Source organism: Monodelphis domestica, chromosome 6 (assembly GCF_027887165.1).
Source record: "Monodelphis domestica isolate mMonDom1 chromosome 6, mMonDom1.pri, whole genome shotgun sequence".
NCBI lineage: Eukaryota > Metazoa > Chordata > Mammalia > Didelphimorphia > Didelphidae > Monodelphis > Monodelphis domestica.
This window is the reverse complement of record NC_077232.1, coordinates 185,763,297-185,791,262: the sequence shown is the minus strand read 5'-3', so window position 1 is coordinate 185,791,262 and position 27,966 is coordinate 185,763,297. Positions and strand designations below refer to the sequence as shown.

General features: G+C 37.6%; 1 protein-coding gene across 10 annotated transcripts in view; it reads left to right on the top strand.

Annotated features, from left to right (window-relative positions):
* The window catches only part of SH3D19 (SH3 domain containing 19), a 240,069-nt gene that overhangs the window by 133,088 nt on the left and 79,015 nt on the right, over positions 1-27,966 (top strand). For 7 of the 10 annotated variants that reach the window (XM_056803671.1, XM_056803677.1, XM_007496244.2 and 4 more), the window contains 5 exons: positions 8,375-8,415; positions 15,832-15,874; positions 18,602-18,737; positions 20,383-20,584; positions 21,539-22,525. In XM_056803671.1, coding sequence (XP_056659649.1) covers positions 8,375-8,415; positions 15,832-15,874; positions 18,602-18,737; positions 20,383-20,584; positions 21,539-22,525 — 1,409 coding nt within the window. Of the gene's footprint in view, positions 1-8,374; positions 8,416-14,583; positions 14,625-15,831; positions 15,875-18,601; positions 18,738-20,382; positions 20,585-21,538; positions 22,526-27,966 lie in introns of all 10 variants that reach the window. The other 3 variants (XM_056803675.1, XM_016423175.2, XM_056803672.1) reach the window with 2 other exon arrangements.

The window sequence follows — 27,966 nt, the reverse complement described above, 5'->3', positions numbered from 1 at the left end:
TTACTTTGAAATAAAAAAATTTCATTCTTCCAGGTGGGTCAATTGATGCAAAAAGTTGGGCTTATGTATCAGACACTATGCTAAATGCCAAGGAAGAAAAAAAGGCAAATTGTCTGTAACACTAGAAAAAATAGATCCCATTTTCCAAACATCTTAATTTTATTTGTTTATTTATTTAGATTTATTTGTTTGTTTGTTTGTTTGTTTTAAGGTCCTAACCTTTCACCTTAGAATCAATACTATGTATTGGTTCTAAAGCAAAAGAGTGGTAAAGGATAGGAAAATGGGGGTTAAGTGACTTGCCCAGGGTCACACAGCTAGGAAGTATCTGAAGTCAAATTTGAACCCAGGACCTCCCATTGCTAGGTCTGGCTCTCAATCTACTGAACTACCCAGCTGCCTCCCAAACATCTCAATTTTAAATGAAATGTTGAAACACAAGCCCTAAATAAGCTTACCTAAACTTAGGCTCCTCCCACTGCCAATAGGAGCTAAAAATAACGATATCCTAGAGATTATGCCAGATACTAAAAATTAAGAAGTAATTCAGTGTAATGCAAAGATGTAAAACTCTCTCACATATAATGAAAAAAAAAAGATATTCTTTTGTTGGACCAAAACACTCTTTTATGCAGGTTTAGTTTCTGCTTAGTTGCTTAATTGTTCTTAGAAGATAAACTTCATTTAGTGCAGAAAGCTCAGCTTCTCAGATGACTGTGCATACAATTGCTAGTGAACACAACTTGAAAAGACAGTAAACATACAAGGATAGGATTGTACACTGTACCCATTCTATGTTGTGGACAAAAGGAGTCCATATAATAATAAAATAATAATGAAAATAAATGGACTTTATTTACTAGTTTTCCAAAGGAATTCTGCTCTTATTTGAGAGGCACAAATTGAGAAGGTGTTTGGATATGTGCTTTTTAACACATGATACTTTAAAAATTGCATAAATATTGGAAAGTCAGTTTTGTTCATATCAAGAAAGGATGACCTACTCCCAACCCCAACTGGAAAAGAAGTTGGGCTTCTTTGGGATGGATTCAGGGTTACTCATTTATTGTTTACTAAAAATAAGTCACACCCAGCAACTTTCTGATCTTTATTATTATTCTTGTTTTCAAAAAATCTGGCAGAAAATTCAAACATAAAGCTTCTGTCAAAGCTATCAGGATTGGCCCTGAGGCTTTTATGTCTGGACAGAGAAAGTCAATGCCTATCCTGTTAAGTTTCCTTTGAGGACCACTTAGGAAGGTCCTTTCGTCCCAAAAATATCTTTACTGAAATTTCACTTCGAGCAATTCATTGCTTTTAGCTAACAATCTACTCTTTTAGTGCTAGGAAGCTTTAAAAAGTGATGCTTTGTGTGATTTGATTGAAACGTTTAATTGATTTAGATGCTTTTTTCATAGAAGCAGCAGAGAATTGTGCACTGAGGAAATAAGAACTGTTAGGGAGTAAGATGAGGAAGGAAGGAGAGTTTTGGTTCTTGGAACACTGTTCAGACAGAATGGAAACAGAGGCATCCAAAGAACAGTTCTGGACACCTAAAAGGCAAGGAAAGGCATCAAGAATTAGGAAGGGATTGCAGAATAGGAAACTTGCTTTTCTCCACAATATGGCCTGAGCCTGGCCCTATCTCCCAATTTATTTAATTAAGCTATTTCCTCTTACTTTTGTTCCTAGATGGACTTTCCAATGTCTAGTTGGATGATAGAACCTCCTCCAGTGAACTTATGTTGCCAGAGCATCTTTTAACTGACAACAGTTAAAAGCAAGCACTGTCTTCTCTGGCTCAGGAAGGGTGGTAGTAGTATCAGACAAACAGTGGAAAGGGAGACATTCTTCCACCCTGACTAATGGTCGCTCCCATGGGTTGGAGCACTAACTTTGGTCGCCATGTTAAATCATTTTATTATGAGGAAAGAAGAGCATTATGATCATTGGACCCAGATTTAGCAACCTATCTTCATCTTGGCATTCAGGCAAAGGGGAAAATAGTAAATATCAAAGGGAAAATCTTCCCAGTTGGCTAAGTCACCATAATTACTGATTATAATCATAGAATCTTGATTTTAGAGCTAGAAGAAAACTCAGAAGTCATAAATCCAACATCTTAATTTTTCAAGGAAGAAAACTAAAACCAATGCCATATCACCAATAAGTAGAATAGGCAGGGTTTTTACATAGGCCCTCTGACTTTAATTATAGTTCTCCTCAATCAATAATTCTTTTTAGTCTATTGTAAATATTAATAATATGGAAATAGATTTTGAACAATGATACATATAAAACCCAGTGGAATAGCTCATTGGATCAGAGGTGGGAGTAGGGGTGGGGAGAGAGGGAGAGAAAGAACATGAATCATGTAACCAAGGGAAAATACTATAAATTAAATAAATAAATAAAGATGATTGGTTTTGGCTATAGCAATTCTAAAATAAGGTCATAGAGGGATTAGCAATTTTTCTAGGTTCTCAGTTTGTATTGGAGAAAAGGAGGACCTAATTTTATGAAATCAAAGATGCTTGAAGTATAAAGTTTAATGTCATGTCCAAAAACATCATGAAGTTTTTAGATATAAATTTTTGATATTTTTATTTGATTTATTTATTATATAATTATATCATATAATTAAAAATTATATGATTTGATAGATATAAATATTGATACAGTGTGTCCCAAAAAACATAATGAAATCATAAGTATTATGCTTAAGACTGCACTAAGATTTTTGGGTGGTACTGTATAACACTTTCTGATGACTCTTTAGAGGGTAGTTCTGATAATCTTACTCCTTTTTTATTGATAGGAAAACTTAGGCTCAGAAACTTACCCAGGTCACATAAATAATAAAAATAATTAAAAAGTGATACAGTTTAATCTACCACTAAAACTCTGAATTATAAAACCTAGGCTGACCTCAGTCAAAATCATACCTTGTGCTAAATTTGTTTTAGAAATGTATGAGAACTTGGTCTCCAATGATCATCACCCTAAGGCAAGGGGATGTTTAATATTATTATTTTGGGGCAGCTGCCAGGCCTAGAGTTGGGAGGTCCTGGGTTCAAATATGACCTCAGATACTTCCTAGCTGTCTGACCCTGGACAAGTCACTTAAACCCAATTGTTGTAAATTAATTCTGCCTGAGCTTAGATGGTTCTACTATATACCTATTGTTCCAATCCAAGTCAAGAATTTTATGAGGAGACAAGGGAAGCCCTGGATATCCAAGTTTTGATTTTTCCTGTAAATGGGAGGAAATTTCTATATATCTCTAACCCATTTCAGCTGCAAGAATTAGAAAGAGAAATTCCATTTAAAATCACCCTAGACATTATAAAATACTTAGGAATCTATGTGCCGAGACAAACACAGAAACCATATGAATACAATGATAAAACACTCTCCACACAATTAAAACTAGATCTAAACAATTGGAAAAACATTGATTGCTCATGGGTGGGATGAGCTAACATAATAAAAATGACAATCCTACCCAAATTAATTTACTTATTTAGTGTCATACCCATCGAACTACCAAAAACACTTTTTTACTGAATTGGAAAAAATCATCATAATGTTCATTTGGAAGAACAAAAGATCAAGATATCCAGGGAAATCTTAAAAAAAAAATGCAAAGGAAGGAGGCCTTGCAGTCCCAGATCTCAAACTGTTAAATGGGAGGAAGTGAGGAATTTTAGGAACACCTAGCCTGAAAGGTTAAAGAGGGCTACAAACTTTGGGCCTGACTATCTAAGGGAAGGGGCTAATAGGTAGGGATAAAAAATAGGAACTTAGACAAAAGCAGAGGGAAGAAACCAGGAATAAGATTTTCTATATATTTATTTGAAGGAATCAGTGCTATATCTTAGAAATATCCCAGATTTTGAGTCAGAGGACTTAAGTTCAAATCTTATCTCTGTTATTTATTCCCTATGTGGCCCTCAGCAAGACATCCATCCTCTGGGTCTGTAGTTTTCTCATCTGTAAAATGAAGGGACTAGATTAGATGACCTCTCAAGCCTAATAAAGTTGTGGTCCTAGGCTCTTTATTGTGCTTAGAAGTAAATCATTTTTGTGCCTATGAAGATGTTTTACAAATATGGGGGCTTGATGAGTGTGGGACATTCCATATAATGTCAGATTTTTTTAAAAGAAAACCCAGAGAAGGGCCATATGTTCTTCCTTCCTTCCTTCCTTTCTTCCTTTCTTCCTTCCTTCCTTCCTTCCTTCCTTCCTTCTTTCCTTCCTTCCTTCCTTCCTTCTTTCCTTCCTTCCTTCTTTCCTTCCTTCCTTCCTTCCTTCCTTCCTTCCTTCCTTCCTTCCTTCCTTCCTTCCTTCCTTCCTTCCTTCCTTCTTTCCTTCCTCCCTCCTTCCTTCCCTCCTTTCCTTCCTTCCTTCCTTCTCCACCAAAAAAAAAAAATCAGTTCCAAGGCAAGAGTGGTAAAAACTAAGCAACTGAGGTTATGTGACTTGCTCAGGTTCACACAGAAAGAAAGTGTCGGAGGCCAAATTTGAATCAAGGATCTCCTGTTTCCAGGCTTGGCTCTCTATCCACTGAGACATCTAGCTGTCCTTCCATATGCTCTTTCCCAGAATTCTAGGATGGAGAAAAAAGCCTGGTCCTGCACTGTAGCCAACTGGTGATGATAACATGAGAACCAGAAGGAGGGCAATGTTAACTGGATCCTTGAAGGCTGCACTTGCGTGCCAAAATCTATGCTTTCTAGGGACAAAAAGGGTGGCATTATTTGAAGCTACAAAGCCACCTCACCCAGCTTTGGTGTGGAAAGCAGATGTTGATAGAGACTTCTAGCAGCAGTAACCCCAACTCAGGACCACAATCTCAGAGAGTAATGCACTTTGAGAAATGGAACTACATCATTCATTCAACAAATATTTCCCATTTTGATCTTTGTATTCTCATTCCCAAACACAGTGCAATTGAATTTAGGAACACTTAGCCTGAAAGATAAAAGAGGACTACAAACTTTGGGTCTGACTATCTGAGAGAATAGGGTAATAGGCAGGGATTAAAGACTGGAAAGTCAGACAAAAAGTACAAGGAACAAATATTTGTTAAATTGGGTTGTATTGGGTCACCCCTTTCACAAGGTAACCCTGAAAAGAACCTGCAGATATCTAAGATGTTCTTTGTTCCTTCTTAAGAGTGGTTTAGTTATCTGGTAAGACTCTCAAGTGCAAAGATTTTTCTCTTTTTGCAAGATAAACACAAAGTAAATTACTGTTTTTGATTGTGCTAGCTAGATTATGCTTTGTAATTTATCTCTCCTGTTTAAGAAAAAAGTTTTCGTGCCATTTTTTTTTCTCAAAAAGTAGCAGTCACTGCACACTACAATATGTTCTCTTATTTTTTTAAAATGATGCCACTGAAAGCAATTACAACTTCAGATTAGGGTTCTTGCTTCATGATATCTGAGACTTCCTGCTGCCTAAATCTCTTGCAGATTTAGAATATTTGGTTAGAAAAATTACTTGGCCTTAAAGTGAATGGTGTTGGATGATGTCTTCCTGAGTTTTTCACCTAAGAAGCAGCAGGCAGGATTTGTTCAGATTAACCTAAACATAAAACCAATAAAAATTCAGACTTCCCAAAGGTGCTGATGATTTGACTGATAATGAGATCTATTGGTCCTTACACATGTCAACAAATTTTCAGTATTGTATCTTTTGCTGAAATATTGCTGGAAAAGCCACTGACCTGGTTTGGGAGAAAACAAGATAAAAACTATATGAACCAGCAATTTTAAAAAATTTCTAAGTTAGGCCAGGGGCTAGGAAAGAAGAATGATTTTTTTAAAAAATAAAATTAATTTTTATTTTTAAATATCTTTCCATGTTTACATGATTCATTTTCTTTCCCTCTCCCCTCTCAAAGCCGACAGATAATTCCATTAGATTGTACAAATGTTATCCCTTGATACCTATTTCCATATTATTCCTTTTTGCTATAGAGCAATTTTTTAAAAAGCCTAAACCCCAAATCACATAAAGGGTGATGTTTTTTGGTGTGGGGGATTTTTTTGCAAATCTTTTTTCTTTTTTTAATTTAGAATATCTTTCCATGATTACATGATTCATGATCTCTCCCCACCTTCCCTCCCCCTCCTGGAGCTGACAAGCAATTCCACTGGTTTATACATGTGTCATTGTTCAAAACCTATTTCCATGTTATTTATATTTACAATACAGTGATCTTTTAATGTCAAAACCCTAATCGTATCCCCATTGAACTATGTGTTCAATGATATATTTTTCTTCTGTGTTTCTACTCCCACAGTTCTTTCTCTGGATGTGGATAGCATCTTTCTCATAAGTCCCTCAGAATTGTCCTGGGTCATTTCATTGCTGCTAGTAGAGTAGTCCATTATGTTTGATTGTACCACAGTGTCTCAGTCTCTGTGTACAATGTTTTCCTGGTTCTGCTCCTTTCGCTCTGCATCACTTCCTGGAGGTTGTTCCAGTCTCCATGGAACTCCTCCACTTTATTATTCCTTTTAGCACAATAGTATTCCATCACCAACAGATACCACAATTTGTTCAGCCATTCCCCAATCAATGGACACCCCCTCATTTTCCAATTGTTTTCCACCACAAGGGGTGATGTTTTTAAAACAAATTTCAGAAAAGAATGCACCGGGCTCTTTAGCCATAGAATCATCAACCTAGAGTTGGAAGAGATCAAAGCCATTGAGTCCAATTCCTCATTTTATAGATGAAGAAACTGAGGTCTAGAGAAATTCACTGAATTTCAGTCACATAGATATTGAGTATGAAAGGCAGAATTTGGAGTCTTGTTCTCTGACATTCCAGCAAGGGCATTTTCCTAATCAGATTGATTCCATTGAGTCAATCTTTTTTGGACAAGTACAAGAGTACAAACATCAAATGCCAAGCACAACAGGGACTGAGTGTTGGGAATAAAGAGCTCTTAAAAATTTATAGTCTTGGGCGCAGCTGGGTAGCTCAGTGAATTGAGAGCCAGGCCTAGAGACTGGTTTCAAATCTGGCCTCAGACACTTCCCAGCTGTGTGACCCTGGACAAGTCACTTGACCCCCATTGCCTAGCCCTTACAACTCTTCTGCCTTGGAACCAATTCCAAGACGGAAAGTAAGGGTTTAATTTTAAAAAATATATAGTCTCTTCCTGATTTTCAATATTTTTCTCACCGCCACTGATAGCAACCATAATTCATTTCACCAAACATTTGTGGTGAACGAAGGAGACTGGAATATCTCATTGGTGTTCCATTACTCACACATTTATGGTTTGAGAGGTAGCATGACTTGTTATAAGGAGAATAGCTGTGAATTTTGACAAAAGCTATGTTAAACAATGATCCAAAATGCCAGGTTGAGAAATCAGTGGAAGGGATTGTATAACAAGCCAGTCAATCATTCATTAAAATTATTAAGCATAGTGAGACAAAAATAAAATGGCACCCAACCTTGAGAAGCTTATCTTCTTTAGGGGGAAATGACATGAGTACATATGCACAAAATAAACATCTAGAAAATAAATACAGGGCTATTTTAGAGGGAAGAAACTAGCAGCTGGGAGGATCAGGCAAGATCTCATGAAAGAGACAGGACTTGAGCTGAGCTTTGAAGGACACTAGGGGTTTTGTGAGCTAGAGGTCAGGAGAGAGAGTACATTCTAGGCATAGGATGATGGTCTGTGCAGATTTTAAAAGGCAGGGCACAGAATGTCACAGTGAAGATCTTGGTCAGACTAAAGAGTGCATAGAGGAAAGAAGAATAGAATACTGGCTAGCAAGGTATTTTGCTAGCCAGGTTGTCAAGACTTTAAATATGAACTTGAGGAGTTTCTGTTTGAGCCTGTAGTTAATTGGGAACCAATGGATTTGATATGAATGCTTTTATTGTACCAGTATAAATTCTAAGACAGAAGAGTAGCAAAGGTTAAGCAATTAGGATTAAGTAGTTTACCTAGGGTCACGCAATTAGAAAGTGTCTGAGGTCATATTTGAACCCAGGACCTCATATTTCTGGGCCTGACTCTCAATCCCCTGAGCCACCTAACTGCCCCCCTCAGACATTCACTTGTAATCTTTCATAGTTAGTGGTGTCCCATGATTTGGGTCCATGTAATAACACTAGGAGAATATAAGTATTAAAAAGATGTATGTCCAGTGTCATCTGAGAGAGTTGTGAATTATTATTATTATTATTAGGGCAGGTAACTGTCCTATAATATCTAAGATAGTGCTGAATACAACAGATAAAGTCAATAGAATAAATTGTTTTGTTGTTTTGTTTTGTTTTTTTTCAAAACGGATTACTAATAGGTTTACTCGATATTTTCTTTTTCTTTTTTTCTAGTCAAGGACCCTTGTCATCCATTAGAGCTGCAATCAAGAGAAGTAAGTTTGCTTCATTTTCCCTTCTGTGCTTTGTACTATTCTAATTCAAATGATAACTTAGATTTCCAAGTGTTTCTGTTTTCTAAATGGAGTAAGTGACCCATCTGGGAAACATAAAGAATAATAAACCACCATTGAGACAACAATGGTGATTCTCTGTTTTAGGCTTTCTCTTTCTTAGGAATCATTTCTTTGGAATAAGAACATTTTGTTACAGCAACTTACAGTACTAAGCTAGGGTTGTTTTTGGTGGTTTTTAAACAATTATTTGTTAGATTTGTTAGATTGTGGATCAGTAGGTATAAAGTAGACAGGCATGCGGTGGGTGGACCTAGGTTTAAATGCTGGCTCCGCTTTCTGTGCCCCTGACCTTTTGGGGTCTGCAGTTTCCTCGTCTATAAAATGAAGTGACTGGTCTAGATGCATTCCAAGGTCCCTTCTAACTCCAAATCCTTAATCCTGTTTAATTTCATAATTAATAATAACTAACATTTATATAGTACTTAGGGCAGCTCGGTAGCTCTGTAGAAAAAATGCCAGACTTAGAGTCAAGAAGACTCAATCTTTCCAAGTTCAAATCTGACCTCAGACACTTACTAGCCATGTTATATCCCAGACAAGTCACTTAATCATGTTTGCCTCAGTTTCCTCATCTGTAAAATGAGATGGAGAAGGAACTGGCAAACCACCCTAGTATCTGCCAAGAAACCCCCAAATGGGGTCACAAAGAGTCAGACATGACTGAAATGACTATACAATAATCTGTACCAGGCACAGTGCTAAGCACTTTACAAATATTCTCTTAGTTGATCTTCACAATGATCCTCGGAGGCAGGTACTATTATTGGGACCATTTTACAGATGAGGAAACTGAGGCAGACAGAAGCTGAATGATTTGCCTAGGGTCACACTATAGGAAGTGTCTGAGGCTGGATTTGAACTTATATCTTCCTGGCTCTAGCATTCCATCCACTGCATCCCCTAGATGCCTCAAAAGTATGCATATGTTTTGTGTTTGTAGCATTCCTCTCTTCCCCCACCCTATTTATCATTCTATATATGATGGAGAAATAGACTAATGGTATATTAAAGATTATTTTTTAAATATCCCACCCTGGCCCATGACATATTCTAGTTAACTATATATATTCTTCTTTGGAAAGTATCATAATGTAGAGGAATGGATGGAAATCTGTATTAGTGGGGAAATCAAGAAGGAACCAAAATGTTGGGGAAAAGGGACTAGTGAGGGATGGCTTTGGACCAATCACTTGCCTTCCTTGGGGGATGCTTCAGACCAATATGACCAAGTTAGACCAGATGAATTCTAGTGCCTCTTGCAGCTCCAAGTCTGTGATCCTGCCATCATTTGATGATACATTTATAACTGCACACAGATGCTTGCTTTTTCAATGTGGTAGAATTGAAAAAAAAATGAATTCAAAACCCAAATACCTGAATTTCAATTTCAGCTCTTCTATTTGTTAAAAATGTGAACTTAGGTTAGACCTTTGGGTGGCTAGGCAGTGTGGTGAATAGAGTGCTGAAGTTCAAGTCAAGGAGATATGAATTCAACTCCTGCCTCAGATACTATATATGACCCTGAGTGAGTCACTTAGCTTCTCTCTGCCTCAGTTTCCTCACCTGTAAAATGGAGATAACAAAAGTACACACACCCCAGGTTTGTTGCTGGAATCAAATGAGATAACACATAAAGTGCTTTGCAAACTTTAAAGAGCTAAATGAATGCTAGCTAATATGAAGTCCTGTGCCTGGATCTGATTTTTTTTCCCTCGTCTGTAAGGGGCTTCCAAAGCCCCTTCTAACTTGAAATCATTGATTCTGTGATCATATAATTATATCTGATGACTGCAAAAGAGTTCTGCAGAGCATTTTGAAGGATTCATTAAAGGTGGTAGAAACTCATGAAAGTCATTCCAAAGGGAGACGGAAAAGTCTTATTTGGAGACATTCTTAAAGGCAGCAGAACAGAGGCTTTTAATTCAGCAAAACAACTAATACTTCCTCAGTAGCTCCAGTGTGCAAGACTCTGTGCTAGGACCTGGAGACAAGGAGAGAAAGATCTGTGAGTTTATAACTGGAAGCAGTCCTTGGTATGGGAACTGGCTCCTCTTTCCAACTCTCCCCAAATTTAACTCTGAAACCTCTCCATGGCTGAGTAGGTAAGTCCTAAGGATTTAACTTAAAACACATAGTGGTTAACTGACTTGCTCAGGATCACAGAGCAAATTAATGTCAAAGACTGGATTTGAACTCAGGTCTTCTCAACTCCAAGTCTAGTATTCTAAACACTGCAATAGGTCCAGATGAAAGAGCAGTGCATCAAAAGACCTGGGTTTAGATCTCTTCTTTGCTATGTCCTTAGGAAACTAAGGCTCTTTCTCTCTATCCCCCAGTTTTCTCACCTATAAGGTTCCTTCCAGATCTAAATCATAGAAGAGAAAGTGGGCTCCATTGTGAATGTTTTATTGCCTAGCCAACCTCTCTATCATTTCGAGCCATGGGCAAAAGGATAGAGATAGGAAAAAGATTCATGAAATACATTTCTATTTATTCCATTTAAACTGGCCTGCTAGCTGTTCCCAAACCTTGACATTCTATCTGTCATTCATTTGCATAAATCGTAACCTGTCTCCCCCTTCCCCCCCCAATACATTGCCTCTTCATCTGTGTCTCTTAGAATTCCTCTCTTCCTTCAGAGCTCCTTCAGTTCAGCCATCACCTTTGCCATCACCTCCTGCCCCATTTGGAAGTTGATGGTGGTCTTTTTTTTTTCCATGTCAACTTATATTTCTCTGGTTTCTTTTCATATACCAACACCCTTTCCCTCCCCACCCCCCCCAATGTCACCTTCTTTAAATCAGGGACTATTTTTTTAAAAAAACCTTAATTTCTGCTTGAATTGAATTGAACTGAAACCAACTATTTATTCCAAGGCAAAAGAGCAGTAAGGGCTAGGTCATTGGGGATAAGCCACTTGTCCAGGGTCTCACAGTTAGGAAAAATCTGAGGTCAGATTTTGAACCCAGATTTGAATTCCAACTCCAGGTCTGGCTCTCTAGCCACTGAGCCATTTAGCTGCCCTAGGACCTTGGTATGTGTATGTCTATGTATGTGTTTTTTTGTTTTTTTCTTCCTTTAAAAAAATTAATATTCATTCCAAGAAAGAAGAGAGGCAAGGACTAGGCAATTGGGATTGAATGACTTGTCCAGAGTCACACAGCTAGAAAGTGTCTGAGGTCAGATTTGAACCCAGGTCCTCCCAACTCCATGCCGAGCACCCTGTCCACTATGCAACCTAGCTGCCCTTGTTTTGTCTTTCTATTCCCAGCACCTAGCACAAAGCCTTTGCTCATAGTAGACACAATAAGTACTTGTTGAATTGAATTGAAATCCTTCTTTTTAGACAGTTGGGATCTTTCACTTTTCTCATAGGGTTGTAAAGATGATCCTTCCTAAAACTCGAAAATCTCTAGGAACATGAAATATTACTATTGTTATTATTATCTATCATTATTAATGAAAGGATTGTGGTAAGCTTCTGTATGTAAACACAAGATGCCCATGGTCATTTAGTATATCCAAAGTTATTGGTCCTCTGGAGACAGAGAAAAGAAAATAAGAGATTTCATAGAAATGACTGAATAGGTGAAAAAAATAGACAAAAATGGAAAGAGGCTAGCAGAAAGGACAGTGAAGGAAACTGAAGAAACACTGTCTTGGGGGACCTGAGTTCAAATCCTGACTTTGTTTCTTAGTATCTTTAGCCTTATCACTTAAGTCTCCTGATCTCACTGTGTCTCTGTTTGCTCATCTGAAAAATGAAGGAACTAAAACAAATGGACTCTGAGGCCCATTCTAGCTCTTAATCTGTAATCCTGTAGCTTCTATCAGATTTGTCCTGGATCTCCTCACCCATCAACTCAGGCTTAGTCTTTCTAGTTGTCTACTCATGTTTCTGTTTCCTTCAGGCAACCCACTCTTCTCACTGTCCTCCACTAGACATTAAGGGTTTGGCTTTGGAGCTCTTGACTGGAAATGTGATCCAGTGGAAAGAACAGTAGATAAAGAATTAGAAGCCCTGAGTTTTGAATCCTAGCACTGCTCTATATGCCCAATGTAAACCCTGGGCAACTTTGTTGAAGTTTATTTTCTTTGTAACCTAACAGGGTTGGACCGAGTCATCTCTAAGGCCCCTTTCAAGTCCAGATGCTGTGATCCAAACTCAGGCCTTCCTAGAAGACCCATTCTAGAGGATCTGGGTTGTATGTACCAATTGGGGACCAAACGCCTAAACTTTCTAATTTCTGCCATTTTGTTACAAGAAAAGGAGAAAATAAGAGTGTAGGGGAGAAAAATAATGCCTTGAAACATTAACTTTGTCAACCTCAGGTGTATTTGTCTCTTGTCAATTTGCCAAAAGAATCCACTCAAAACAAAGTGCTTTTAAAAATCCAAATTGATATTAAGTGAAAAACTTTTCAAGAATTAAAAAAAGAAAAGGAACTTGATTAATTGTCATATATGTGCTATAAATTACATTTTGAAGCATTTAACATACTTTGAAATTAGTCCCTTCATAAGGGATGTTGTAAATTAATTTCTTCTAATGGTCTTAGCCAATGGTTACTTTATAGTTAGAATTGTTCTTCTACACCTTAATGGATATTTATCTATTAAGACATGGAATTCTAGAGATAGAACAAGAAGGAGCCTCAAAGACCATCTCTAATACAACACTTTCATTTTAAAGATGAGGATACTGTCACCCAAGGACTTGAAGTGACTTGTCAAGTATCAGAGACAGGATTTGAAGCCAGGACCTTGAACTCTAGAGCTAGCATACTGTGGTACTTTGATACATAAGTTTAATTCATTCCATGGCCAACCTCAAAACTCAATTTGCTCGTGTGTCAAATTGAATTTCCCCATTTAATTTAATAAAAATGCAATTAATCTATTTCAGCCCCCAAAAAACACATGAATTTTTTTGTTCATGAAAAATAAAGTACATAAAAATGTACTTTATCAATAGACAATAAGAAAGAATGTAAAGAAATAAACTTGCTTATGAAATGTTATTTACCTTCAAGGTCAGGTGAAGATGCTGACAGAGAAGGTTTCCATTTCATGTGCTATTGCTTAACATAACTTAACCCTCTACACACTTAATGCAACATTTAAATGCAAAATTGACCTTACACATTACTTATGATATGTAACTTTATTGCTAAACTTAATTGATATTTTTTTACTTTATTTAATTATCATAATTTTCTTCATTGAATTTTGGCTATTTTGCCACACTTGCCTCGATTTCACTTGGAGGTCATTTCAATAAAAACTTTTCCATGAAAGTTTGTTTCTTCCTCCCTTTCAGAGTGTTTTGATAATGTGTGAAACAAGTGTCATTATACAGCTCCAGCGCACTACCTGTTGCAACTTTTTCTGGGTGTGTCTTTTCAATAAACTCTTTGATTTTTTTTCCTCAAATCCTCAACATTTCCTTAATCTCACTTGTACTAGTTACTTGATCCACCTTGGGCTCCTCCCCACTAATTTCCTGCAAAACCTCTGTATGCTGCTGCTGCTGCTGCTGTAATTCCTTCAAATCTTCTGTCATCAGGACCCATAGTTAAAAGTTAAGAAATTTGCCCAAAAAACTAATAAAGACAAAAATAAAGAAGAAAGCAAAAGCAATTCAATACAGTTGCTCCCATGGCCAAATAAACATTTAACTAAATGACACAGCCTTGGGTAACTTGTGAAACCAAACATCTGACAGGTTATCTAGTGTAGGGTGGCGTAAACTCATGATTCAAATATCCACTTGTGACTTAAAGGAAAAAATCCTGATTATTACTGCTCATATCTCAAATTTCTCATGACTTAAAGTGCTCGTGGATCAAGGTACCACTATATTTTGCTAGGTCTATTTCAATAATAATTCAACAGACTCTTGGAATTTTTGTTCCAAAGTTAGGTTTTTTTTTTTAAGTTTTGTTGTTTGTTTTTTCTCATCTTTATGGGAACAAACTGGTTAAAAATGACAGTGTGCTTGGTCCTAGTTCCTTGCAGAGCATAGACAGCCTGGTTCCCTCTTCTTCTCCCTTTCTTCTTCTGTAACCCCTTCTTTTTTTCCCTTAGCACTCATGAATAGTGCACAGAAAACATGCCCCGTGGAAGAGGTATGTCTCCAATGATAACTCAATGTCTTAAAAATGTTATTTGTACCTGATGCCTATGGAGAGATGATAATGGCACACTTGGGGTGAGCTTTTCTATGAACAGAATTCCATCATGAATCAGGTTTGCTATTGAGTCAGCCTCGCTCTCTGCTTTTAAAAACTATAACCAAATGAACTCCCAAACTGGTCTAACTGTTCAACAATGGGAAACAATCAAACCAATTCAAATTGTGAATCTGGAAGATCCTTTGTATTGGAAGATTCAGGTTTGGAATTTTCAGATGTTCAAAGTACATCCAACAGCCTGCATGAATTCAGCTCTCTTCCTCCTGCTCCCTGGGCTGATTCTGTCTCCAATCCTAACTATCTTTGCTTCCACGTTACTGGTCCTAAAGCATAGTCTCCTTATTGAGAGGGAGATTTGCCGAAGACAATCAGAAACTACTAAGTGGTTTTTGAAAGAATGATTGAAAAAGAGGTTTTTGGAAAGAAACTCAGGCATCTCTTAGGGGGATTTAGGATGGGACACATATTCCTCTTTGTTTCATAAGTTTTTATTATTGGGATATTAACATATTCATGGGTTTTCTTAGCAGCAAGAACCTACAGAATATATCCCCTGAACAGGATGAACTTCATGTGGCAAATTTAAAACACTCTAATTAAGAATAGGTTTGATTTACACCCTCTCCCAAGTGAACAGTTAGACTACATTTTCATATGTTAAGTTTGAGATTTTGTGGGGGTTGTGGGGGAATGTAAATGACTAAGAATTTACATTAAGCAACACTTGTTAAATATGTAATAATATATCTTAATTATACATTTAACAAACTGATTTGAATTGTTTTAGGTTTAATCACTTTTTACCACCTCATTTTAAAATAATAATTTGAAGGCTATGAAATTTCAAAGTTAGTAATAATTCATTGATTTATTGCACCCACTCTGTTTATGGTAGAGTTGTAAAGAAATTCTTAAAGTTTATTTTTTCTTTTTTAACCCCAAAATATTAGGAAAATACCTTTATCTGAAAAACATAAAATTATTTTGATTTACTTTTATATTTTAAAATTGTATTTTTTTAACATCAGGTGCAAACTAATCATTACTCTTTCAGTGGTTTCACTCAATGATGATTCAAGCATTTACAGAACATAATTTTGTGATTATTTTACAAATTGTATCATTTTTTTCCCTTCCATAGCTTCTAGGACTTCTGTTCATGGTGATCCACATCGAGACAGGAGGTATATTTAAATCATATATCTTGTTAATAATTTAAATTTGTTTTTAGTCAGCATTAACACCTTTTATTTATTTATTTTTAATTCAAGGATATTTTATTTTTCCCAACTACATGTAATAATAATTTTCAACATACACTTTTCAAAATTACAAGATCCATACTGTCTCCCTCCTTTGGTTCTCTCTTCCCACTTGGAGATGATAAGTAATTTGATCTGGGTCATACATGTATTATCATGCAAAATACCCCTCCATATTGGTCTTTGTAACAACACACTACTACAAACCTAAAACCCCCCAAATAAAACCATAAGTACACTGATGTGAAAGAATGTTTGATTTGCATCCTTCCAACTTTAGCAGTTCTTTTTCTGGAAGTGAATAACATTCCCCATCATAAATCCTTCAGGATTGTTCCAGATCATTGCATTGCATTAGCATATTTTATAAGACAACTATTGCTTTATTAATTCATTCACTTCACAATAATATTGAGTAGTAGTTGTTGTTCAGCCACTTCAGCCCTGTCTGACTCTTCACGACCCCATTTGGGGTTTTCTTGGCAAAAATACTGGAATGGTTTGCTCTTTCTTTCCCAGCTCTTTTTACAGATAAGGAAACTGAGGCAAAATGGTTAAGTAACTTATACAGAGTCACACAGCTAGTGTTTGAAGCCACTTTCAAATCAATCTTTCTGACTCCATGCCAGTTATTCTATTTTACTATAGATGTACTATATACTATAGATATATATAGATAGATAGATAGATATAGATATATATAGTACTATTGTACTATAGGTGTCCACTATAGTGGACACCATAGTAAATATGTGATCCTTGCCCTCAGAGACTTTACTATCTTGCAAACAACTGAATCATTGCATTCTCTACTTTAGTCTGTAACCTTTGCTGATGATTTAGAGCTGAGGGGGAACATCAAGTCCAACCTCATGTTCTTCAGGTAAGGAAACAGGCTCAGGGAAACTTGGCAGGATCCTACACTTAATAAGTGACTATAGTAGGACCTGAGCCTAGTCTTCCTAATTCCAAGTCCAGCCCTCTATCTACTCTGCCAAGTTGGAAGGATGATGATTATAATTTTACATGAATGAAAAGGGCCAAGAAAATACTTAAAGCTAGAACAAGAAAAAAAGAAACCCTAGTTATACTATATAGGCTATTTGTCAATGACAGTGACTATCTACTTCACCAGGTTTGTTCACCATTCAACTACAGCAAGTCCTGATATTACAATGAACCAAAACAGTGCCTGCCCTCAAAGAGCTTACATGGGTAGACACCTTCCCATCTTGCCTTCATTTGCCTTATCATAGTCATTATAGATATTGTTCTTTTGGCCCAGCTCAGTTCACATCAGTCTTCCTTTATCTCTCTGAATTCTTCTTGTTCATCATGATTTGACTTATTTGTTTTCTGGTCACATTTCAAAGAACCTACACACACACAAACACACACACACACACACACACACACGCACACAGACACACGGACACACACAGACACATGCATGGCACATAAATGTGTTCAGTAAATATTTAGTGAATTATTCACCCAGATCAGAGTCCAACATCCTTTGAGTTTTCAGGTGCTTTGCAATTCATCTGCTCCAGCTCCATCATTATACAGTTGAGGAAAGAGATCTGGAGAACAAATGACTTAATAAAAGACACACAGCTAATTAATGTTAGAAAGAGATTCAGACCCAGGTTTGTACTCCTGATCCTGTTTTTCAATCAAATTAAATTGCCACTCTCTGGATCACTTGTATTTCTTCAAAATATGTGCTTTTGATTGCCAAGTTAAGGTAACCAGCATTAAATGTCAGGGAGAACATGATCAATTAAAATTAAAATCCTAATTTGATCAAAGGTCAAAAACTGTTAAAAAGAATTTTGAAGCCTAAAAGTTTTGTATGCATGCATATATGTATATGTGTTTCTTCACTGTTTTGAAAGACTTTCTTTAGTTAATTTAGTTGTGTTTAATTACACAAGCATTTGTTAAGGCTATGATATATGCCAAAGTAAGCCAGAAGAATCCAGACGTTTTGGGGAAAACTTTTTTTTTCGCAGAAAACAGGTCCTTGCAATAGTCTGAGCACACTCTGAGGATCAGTCTTACTAATTACAGCCACTAGGTGATGAAATCTTTGGCTGTGGCAAACCAGGAAGCAAAGAAAAATTTAATATGACATTTAGTCCTATACTTTCCCTTCCATTTCTGCAGTGACAGTGGAAAAGGGTTGAAAAGGGGGCAGAGGGTACTCAGAAATAGTTTTTAGATGGCATGTAAACATTAAAGGCAGTGTAAGGAACTGGACTAATCTTGGTTTCAGGATGACTACAGTTCAAATCCCACCTCCTAATAGATATGGCTGAATTCTTCCAGGAAGCTATGCCATTTGAACCTCAACTTGAGCCTTGTCATTCAACTCCTTTAAGGGAAAAAATAACCTTACTTATATTGACAGATAGTAGAGGATATCCTCACAACATGGTGAGGACATCAGTCCATTCTTTCCTACAAAGTGTGCCTTGGTACCACAGAGGGAGTCTGGATGAGCTGCATGAGCTGTTGGGTTGATTTAATATGCCATTCGTGATGTCTGTTTATTCCTTGAGTGTAAAATTTATGATAAAGATCTATAGATAAAGATTATCTTCTGTTTTAAGCCTGCAAGATCCTAACATTGCTTTTGTCTGTTAGGCGACCTGAAATCACCATTGTGGCTGCTGAACCCCTCAGACCAGCTTCTTGGTTCCCAGGGACCCCACCAGGATTAGGGTTCCCACCTTCTCCTGTTGCAAGTCCATGGAGAGCAAGTGAGCTTATTCCTGCTGAGGTCAGTTTGCTCTCCTTTTTTCTTTCCTTCTCTTTCTTCCTCATTCTTTCTTTCTCCCTCTCCCTTCCTTACTTTCTTCTTTCTTTCCTTCCTTTCTTCTCTTTCTTTTTCTTTCTTCTCTTTCTTTCTTTCTTTCTTTCTTTCTTTCTTTCTTTCTTTCTTTCTTTCTTTCTTTCTTTCTTTCTTTCTTTCTTTCTTTCTTTCTTTCTTTCTTTCTTTCTTTCTTTCCTCCCACCTCCCTGTTCCTTTCTTTCTCTCTCCTTCCCTCTCTCTCTTCCTTCCTTTCTCCTTTTTTTTTTGCTTTCTTCCTTGCTTTGCTCCTTACTTTCCTTCCCTCCCTCCTTCTCTCTCTCTCTGTGTCCTTTCATTTTCCCCCTTACTTTCTATCTTCGAATCAATACTAAGTATCTATTATTAGGCAGAAGAATAGTAAAGGTTAGGTGATTGGGGTTAAGTGATTTGTCCGGGGTCACCATCTAGGTAGTATCTAAGGTCAAACATGAATCCAGGACCGCCAGTCTCCAGATATGACTCTCTATCCACTGAACCACATAGCTGCCCTAATTTGCATTTTCTTTTAAAAGCACAGTATTAAAAAAAATAAAACTGAATGCTATGATCAAACTGAATGACCAAATCTACCCCAGAGAAGAGAAGAAAAAATACACTTTCCTTATCTTCTTTGAATAAGTGGGAGATTATGAAGCTAGAATGCCAGATACACTATCAGAATTATTAGAGAATGTTTGGTTAGTTTTTGTTACACTGTTTTTTACTTTCTCATTTTTATTCGCTGTTACAAGGACATGGCTTGCTGGGTGTAGGGGGAGAAGGATATATTTGGAAATAAATATATTTAAAAAGTCATGGGGGGGGGGGCAGCAAGATGCCTCAGTGGATTGAAAAATGGATCTAAAGATAGGAGGTCCTGGGTTCAAATTTGGCCTCAGATTCTTCCTAGCTATGTCACCCTGGGCAAGTCCCACTGCCTAGCTCTTATCACTCTTCTGCTTTGGAACCAATACACAGTATTGATTCTAAGACAGGAAAGAAAGGATTAAAAAAAAAAGAACAAGTTATCAAAGGTAGCTAGGTTGCTCAGTGGATAGAGTGCTGAGCCTGGTGCTGGCCTTGAGTTTAAATCTGGCCTTAGATACTTCCTAGATAAAACCCTGGGCAAGTCACTTAACCCCCATTGCCTATCCCTTACTACTCTTCTGCTTTGGAGCTGATATTCAGTATTGATTCTAAGACAGAAAGTAAGGGGGGGAGGGGGTTATGTTATCAATAATATAAACCCTTACCTTCCCTTTTGGAATCAATACTGTGTATTGCTTCCAAGCCAGAATAGTTTGGTAAGGGTAATGGGGGTTAAATGATTTGCCCAGGGTCACACAGCTGGGAAGTGTTTGAGGCCAGATTTGAGCAAGGGACCTCCCATCTCTAGGCCTGGCTCTCAATCCACTGAGCTATCCAGCTGTCCTGATTAAAAAAAATTATTTTAAATAAAGTTTTAAAATTTTTGAAAAATAAAGTTAAAGAGAAAAATGTGAGTACTTAATACTCTTTTAAGTGATAGTGTACCTGTAAATGTACAGGTATGATGGGAATTAAAATATTTTGATATGAATTCTTTATTTTACAGCTTCCTCCATCTTATGAGCAAGTGATAAAAGAAATCAACCAAGTCCAAGTTAGTACTGGGAGTAATAGTAATGCTCCCACAACACCAAGGAGAACCATCACATCTGCAACTCAGACAGACTTTCCAGAGGAGATAGGCAACTCCCTTTCTGAAAGTAATGCTAAGACGACAGCTGCCCCTGGAAAATCCAACCCAGTTCTAGGTAAGTAGTTGGAGTACCCTCCTTCCCCACTCCATCCCCCAATTGGGATTTTATCAGCATAGAAGACTCTCAGTATAGAAATTGCCACCACCAATGCAGATCAAAAATTCATCTCTAAGCTTTATCAGTTTAGAAGTTTGCTTGAGAGATGAGAGGTTAGGTGAGTTGTCCAAGGTCACATAAGCAATGTGTGCCAGTGAAAGTCATTAAACCTAGAACTTCCTTACAAAAACATTTGCTCTCTATTCCCAAAGTGTGAGAAAATTTCTTTGAGTCTTGCTTCCCAACCCGTACAATCCTAGCTTGCATTCTTTATTTGACCATGCATTGATTGCATTCATAAGTTATTCTCTCTAAAGACAAGTCAGTGCTGTCTCAGTTCACTGCCCACACATTAGTTCATATGGCCAAAATACCCTGAGTTTCAATAATGGTATTATTGCTCTCTATCCTGATTTCCCCTTGAGAATGTATTACATTTTAGGCACTGAATAGGATTCTGATCGATTCGATGGTGTATGATCTTCATTCTGAGTTTCTTTTAAAAAACCATTTCATTAGCGTAGCAGGAGTGATTTGTGTTTGCCCTGAAAAATAAAAGAAAAACAATATCATAGCCTCAGACCTGAAAATGGGGTTCCAATGAACAAGGAATGTTGGAAGTAGATCACCCCCAGGGAAATGATTTCTGTAATACATTTAAGTAGAGTGGGGGGATTTAATGTTTTTTTTTTAAATGTAAATAGCTTTCTCTGTTTATAATCAGGAAGCTGAGCATGAATTTTGTGGGGTTTTGCCAGTGATTCTAAAATTACTTTTTGCTAATTAAGGAAATTAAAACCTGATGGTATTCCATGTCTATTAAGAAGAAAAAAAAATCTTCTCTTAAAAGCCAACATGGGTTTTGAAATGCTTATGTTGCAACTTCCTTATGGTTTGGTATCTTCTTTGTAGTAGTCCAGCCTTTAAAGCCATCTCCACTATCTTCGACCAATAATCTTTTGAAAGATGTGGCTCCTTTAATTGTCTTTGATGTCGTTGAAGAACAGACTTGCCAAGACATCCCCAATGTTGGAACATGTCCAGTGCCCAAGCCAAGATCAAAAACCAATCTCAAACCTCTAGTCAGAGATACTCCAAGCAACCTAAAAGACCATCAGGAAACTAGTCAACCAACAGTAAAGCAGGAAGCATCACCAAGTCAGTCCCTGTCCTTATTAGATGGGAACAACTTGGGAAGTCCAACAGTGATAAACAGTATGAACACAGAAAGAAACCAAGCTAGTGTTATTTCAAGGATCAAAGCTTTTGAATCCCAACCAAATGCTGAAACCTCAGGATTATCTAGGAAACCTGAAATTGCTCCCCGGACATTTCCCCCAAGGCCTGCCATTCCTGCAGGAAAACCTAGTGTGGCTCCAAAGCCAGCCATCAATAGAGCTTCTGGAGAATGGGACACATGGACTGAAAACAAACTTAAGGTTGCCTCCAAGGAAGGACCTTCTCCCCAATCACACCCACCAGAAGTGGGAGGCATCCCAGTAACCAAACCTGAATTGCCAAAGAAACCAAAGGCTGGCATTGTACCGAATATTAGTAATGGGCCACTGGACATTCTGGGAAGCAGGTTATCAGTAGAGATCCCCGAAAAGGAGAAGAGAATTCCAACTCCAGCACCACGGCCTTTACCACCCAAGAAATTACCTCTCTTAGAAGACCCTGCCTTTCCTGCACCTCCATCGAAACCAGTCACTGCTTCTCCTAGGCTCTCTGTGGCAGCCCAGGCCAGAGCTTTCAGGTCCCTGGGGGAAGGACCAACAGCAAACTCAACTCATCGCCCAACAGTGGTGGAAGGTGATCTTATCAGCTTTGATGATGATGTTTTACCTGCACCAGCAGCTAACCTAGCTGAAGAGCACCTGAGTTCAGAGGTGGACCTGGGTAAGTGTGGGGGAAAGGGGTAGGGATAAGACATCAAAATAGGCTGTTTTCATGGAGGTACTTTGCATTGCAGATTTGGAGCATTTTGAGTTATTATTACAGAGGGAAAGGCAAAAGAATCAGAAGGGAAGAGAGGGAGAGAATTGATTGATGAAACCAAATAAAGACATGGCAGGAGAGGTGGTTTCAGAGGAAGGATAACGATGGGAAGGAGGAGGTGATGAATTCTATCATAGACATGTTGAGTCTGAGGTGATGGAAAGAGATGATGAAAGAGGTGCATTTCAAGTGAACTGAATTAATTTGGCAGCTTGGACTAGACTTAATAAATTTAAGTCCAAATTACCAGAATTCCATCTGTATGTGTGTATGTATTTGGGTAGGTCTTTTTGGGAGGTGAGGTGGGAATCTGGATCTGTAATTTTGTCAGCCAGAAACTTCTGGTATGGAATTTCTCACACTTTTACCATTTCTCCCACCCCTAGCCCCCAATACAGATCAGCAATTGCTCTGTAACTCTTCATCTTAGCTTTACTGTCTACTTAGACATTTCTATTGCTATGTTGGGGTGGCACATCATTTGGATATATGTGAATATATAAAGATATATGTGTGTGAGTGTGTGAACACATAGCTGGTATGTGTTAGAGGCAGGACATAAACCTAGGTTTGGAAAATGATAGTAGGGTGTATCAAAGAGGACGCTGACCTTGGAATCAGGAGGACCTGGATTTAAGTCTTGTCTCTTACACTTGTATCAGTTGTATGATCATGGACAAGTCACTTAATTTCACAGTGTTATCTCAGATAATTCTCTGAGGCTATAAATTACAGATGAGCTGCTAATCTCCTTTGATGAATAAAGCTCCCATGTTGGAAGTTCCCTTTCCAGATGAAGATACAAGTAAAGAATAAAAAAAATAATAATAGTTACAGGAAAAGAGACAAAATAGGGGAGTCTGGCCCATAAAACAGATTCTTATGCCAAAAGGGATCTTGTACTTCCTACTTGTGTGACCCTGGGCAAGTCACTTAACCCCCAATCACCTAGCGGAACCAATACTTAGTATTGAGTCTAAAAAGTAAGGGTTAAAAAAAAAAAGAAATCTTGTAGTTTAGTTGTTTTTCAGTCATGTTCAAGTCTTCATCATTGTTTGGGAGGTTTTCTTGGCAGAGATATAGGAGTTGTTTACCATATCCTTCTCCAGCTGATTTTATAGATGAGGAAACTAGGCAAATGGGGTTAAATGACTTGCCCAGGGTTACACAGCTAGTAAGAAAAGAAATCTACCTATATCTATACTGGAGTTTACCCTTTTTATTTGTGCCATTCAAATTTTACATAGCATATACATGCATATGGATGCACATTAGATAGACCAGTGCATCATATCTATTCCCCTGGGCACAGAGAATGAGTGGCTTGTTTATCTTCAATTCTATTAAATTCATTCAGTATTGGAACAGTGATGTAGCTCAGTGGATAGCAAGCCAGAGATGCAAATGGGAGGTCCTGGGTTCAAATGTGATCTCAGATACTTCCTTGCTGTATAACCCTGGACAAGCCTAGTCCTTTCCTCTCTTCTGCCTTGGAACCAATACTTTTGTATCTATTCTAAGATGAAAGATAAGGGTTTAAAAAAAATTTTTTAATCATGCATTGAGACCTGAGGAGGCAAAAACAAAAATGAAACCTTGCTTTACTGTAGCTTACATTTTACTGGAAGAAAGCCTTTACCCAGCTGAGTGTACATGATAATCTGACATTTATGAGTGCTTTAAAATTTTTTAAATGATTTCTATTCATTCACTCATATTTCACACAACAACTCTGTGACATTAGTGCTGTCACTGAACTGAGACTTTGAGAAATTAAGTGACTTCTCTAGGGCAATGTGACTATATGTATCTGACTGTGGTAGTATTAGAAACAAGGTCTTCCTCACTTAAATTCAGTGCTCTGTGTCTCCATATGTATATTTGTGTGTGTGTGTGTGTGTGTGTGTGTATTATTTGTTCACATATTATCTACAGAATTATATTTTGTTTATTTATTTGTTATGTGAAAATACCCAGGAAACTCCCTCCCTCCATCCCCTTCCCCCATTAGAGAAGGCATTATTTAACAAAAAGGTTTATGTGTATAAAACTTGTCTCACTTGTTTCTATTTATCACTTCTTTCTCTAGAGGTGGACGAACACAAGGCATTCTATAGCAATACATACAAAGTGATTTCAGCATTAATAGCTGAGAGGTTTTGTAAAGTCCTTGTGCAGAAGGGGACACCCAAGCTAGGTGGCAGTTTCTTATTTTCAATGATTATTTGTATACTGAAGATTTTCAGATCTCCTTATCCAGCCCATACTTCTCTCCTGGCCCTCCAACCTCGCATCTCTAACTACCTGTTAGATATCCCAAAGTGGATATCCTGTAGAGATCTCGAATCCCACACCTCCAAAAAGGAACTCATTATCTTTCCCCTTAAACCCTTTCCCCTTCCAAACTTGCCAATTACTGCCGAGGCCACCACCATTCTCCCCATCTTCCTAGGTGTTGACATCCTAGGGACACACACACACACACACACACACACACACACACATATACACACACACACACACTTTCTCTTTCTCTGTGTGTCTCTGTCTGTCTGTATATCTATGTGTCTCTCTTTTCCCGTATCCAATCCATTTCTATAAAGTGGGTCTTTCTACCATCTTTCTCAGACATGCTGCCTTCACTCCTCTAGTGGAGGTCCTCATCCTCTCGTGCCTAGACTATTACAGTAACTAGCTAGTTAGTCTGCCCAGCCCATGCCAGCCCATCAGTAGCTATTACTGCACTCAGCTGTCACATTAATCTTCCTCAGTCACAGACCTGACCATGTCCCCTCTGTATTCAATATACTCCCTACTCCCTTTCTCCTCTAGGATCAAATAAAAAGTCTTCTTTTTGGCATTCAAGGCCCATCACAATCTTACATACTTTTCTTCCTCCCTCATTCCCTCCCTCCCTCCCTTCCTTCCTTCCTTCCTTCCATCCTTTCTTCCTTCCTTCTCTTTCTTTCTTTCTTTCTTTCTTTCTTTCTTTCTTTCTTTCTTTCTTTCAAACCCTTACCTCCTATCTTAATATCAATTCTAAAACTGAATAGCAGTAAGGGGTTAAGTGACTTGCCTAGAGTCACAAAGCTAGGAAGTGTTTGAGGTCACATTTGAACCCAGGCCACCTAGATGCCCCCACCCATACTTTATTATCCACTGATACTGTTCCTCAAACAAGGTATGCTGTGTCTGTTTCCACTCTTCCTCATACATAGTTGTTTGCATGTTATCTCTGTTATTAAACTGTAAATTCCCTGAGAGCAAGGACTGTCTTTTGTCCTTCCTTGCACTCCTCACCTTGAGCACTTTGCCTGACCCATAGTAGGTGCTTGATAGATGTTTATTGATTGTTTGGTTGAAGGGGAATAGCTTGTACAAAGTCACATGAGTACAATTTGATATGGTGATTTATTAATGTAATATTGATTAATTTTTTTCATAAGAAATGAGAAGAATCAAACAAAATATATCAAGAAATTAATTGATCATGTCTTAAAAATTATTTCTCATTCTTCACCTCAGTCCACCTCCTCTCTGCCAAGAGATTAGAGATTATTAATTGTCACCAAAAATCTTCCCTGAAGAGTCTAAGATTTTTTAAAGGATGGATGATATAGTTTTTAAGCTTAGAGAAAGAATAATTATATTACAAAGAAGCAGAGAATATCATCCTTTATGCATGATAAGGAGGAAGTTGTGACAGTCTAGGATGTTTTAATCACATTGATCTGTGATTTATTAAACAAAATGTTGCTATGCTGAGCCTCGATAAGCTTCCTTTTCCTACTGTTTCTTTGTTGACTTCTTTGAAGGAAGTTTCCAAAGGGTATTATTTTGAGGCCATGTAAGCCTAATGATATTCTCAAAGAACTGCTGCCAATCTTTTATAAACAACAACATTTATCCAAGAAGTCAGACTTCCTGATTTCACAACCACATTCTCCATATTGTACTTGTTAATTATTTTTGAATCAGCCTCCAAATATTTATTAAATCTATTTTACACATGGCATTCTAACTAATTACATTAGAATGAAAAAAACCACAATCCTTGCTCTGGAAGAATAGACGTAGACAACTCAACACTAAAGACAACACCAACAAAATAAATGTCTCCATGGATACACAGCACTAAAAAATAATAATAAGACTTTTAGCTGTGTGACGTTTTGTTTTTTTTGGAATTCTTTTTGGATGGTTCAAGCTCCAGCTGGGACAGGAGGTCAGGCTAGGAACAGAGAGCCTGAATCACATGGTATTTTAAAGATAAAATCTAGTTCAGTGCCTTTATTTTATAGATGATGAAACTGAAGCTCAGAAAGGGAATATAAAATGCCCAGGATCACACAAATTATTTTATTAGTGATAGAGGCCAGGTCATATCTTTTGCAGTCTCTGAAACAGCCTGGGGAGAGCATTGTCCTTAGTAGAGCATGCTGGATTCAGCAGGGGAAGAAGAAGAAAGGGGGGGGTCTATGACTTAAGGGGGGCTTTTTTGTGTTTTCTTCATCCTAATAATGATATCAACTGTCTTTACCTAGCATTTTAAGGCTTACAAAGCACTGTGTGTTTTATTATCCCATTTGAATTCCAGCAGATAGTTTTAATGAGTTGTTATGGCCAAAACAAAACAACCATATCACCTGGGAAGGAAGAAACCAGGCTTCTGGTTTGGTCTGCCTCTCTAGACTTGACCAGGATGGCTCTCAGACCAGATGCCAAAGTTCATAATCAAATTTGGCATAGGTGCTGACACAGTTTGTATCCTATTGACTCAGGCTTTGAAAACCCTGAGTCATGACTCTCCTTGCAGCTAATGAAATATTGTACTAGTTATTCATTGATCTGATAAGAAGAATAGATAAGAAAAATCAATAAGAAAAAATAAGTATTATTTTTTCCTTTTAAAAAAAATTACTTATTAATCTTTGTTATACTAAACTTGGGCAACTAGGTGGGGAATGGATAGAATGCTGGGCCTAGAGTCAGAAAGACTTGTCTTCCTGAGTCCAAATATGGCCTCAGACACTTATTAGCTATGTGATCCTGGGCAAGTCACTTACCCTGGTTTCCCTTAGTTATATCATCTGTAAACTGAGCTGGAGAAGGAAATGACAAATACTCCAGTATCTGTGTTAAGAAAACCCCAAATTGGATCATGAAGAGTCAGATACAACTGAACAACACACTTGGCAAATTGGCAAATGCTGACTAACATGAGCATTTACATATACAAAGAATAGAAAAAGGGGATTGCCTATGAAACACTGACCCCCCCACCCCCATTATAGACAGCTTGCATTTATTTTCAGTGTTACAGAATAAATTCCACACAGTTT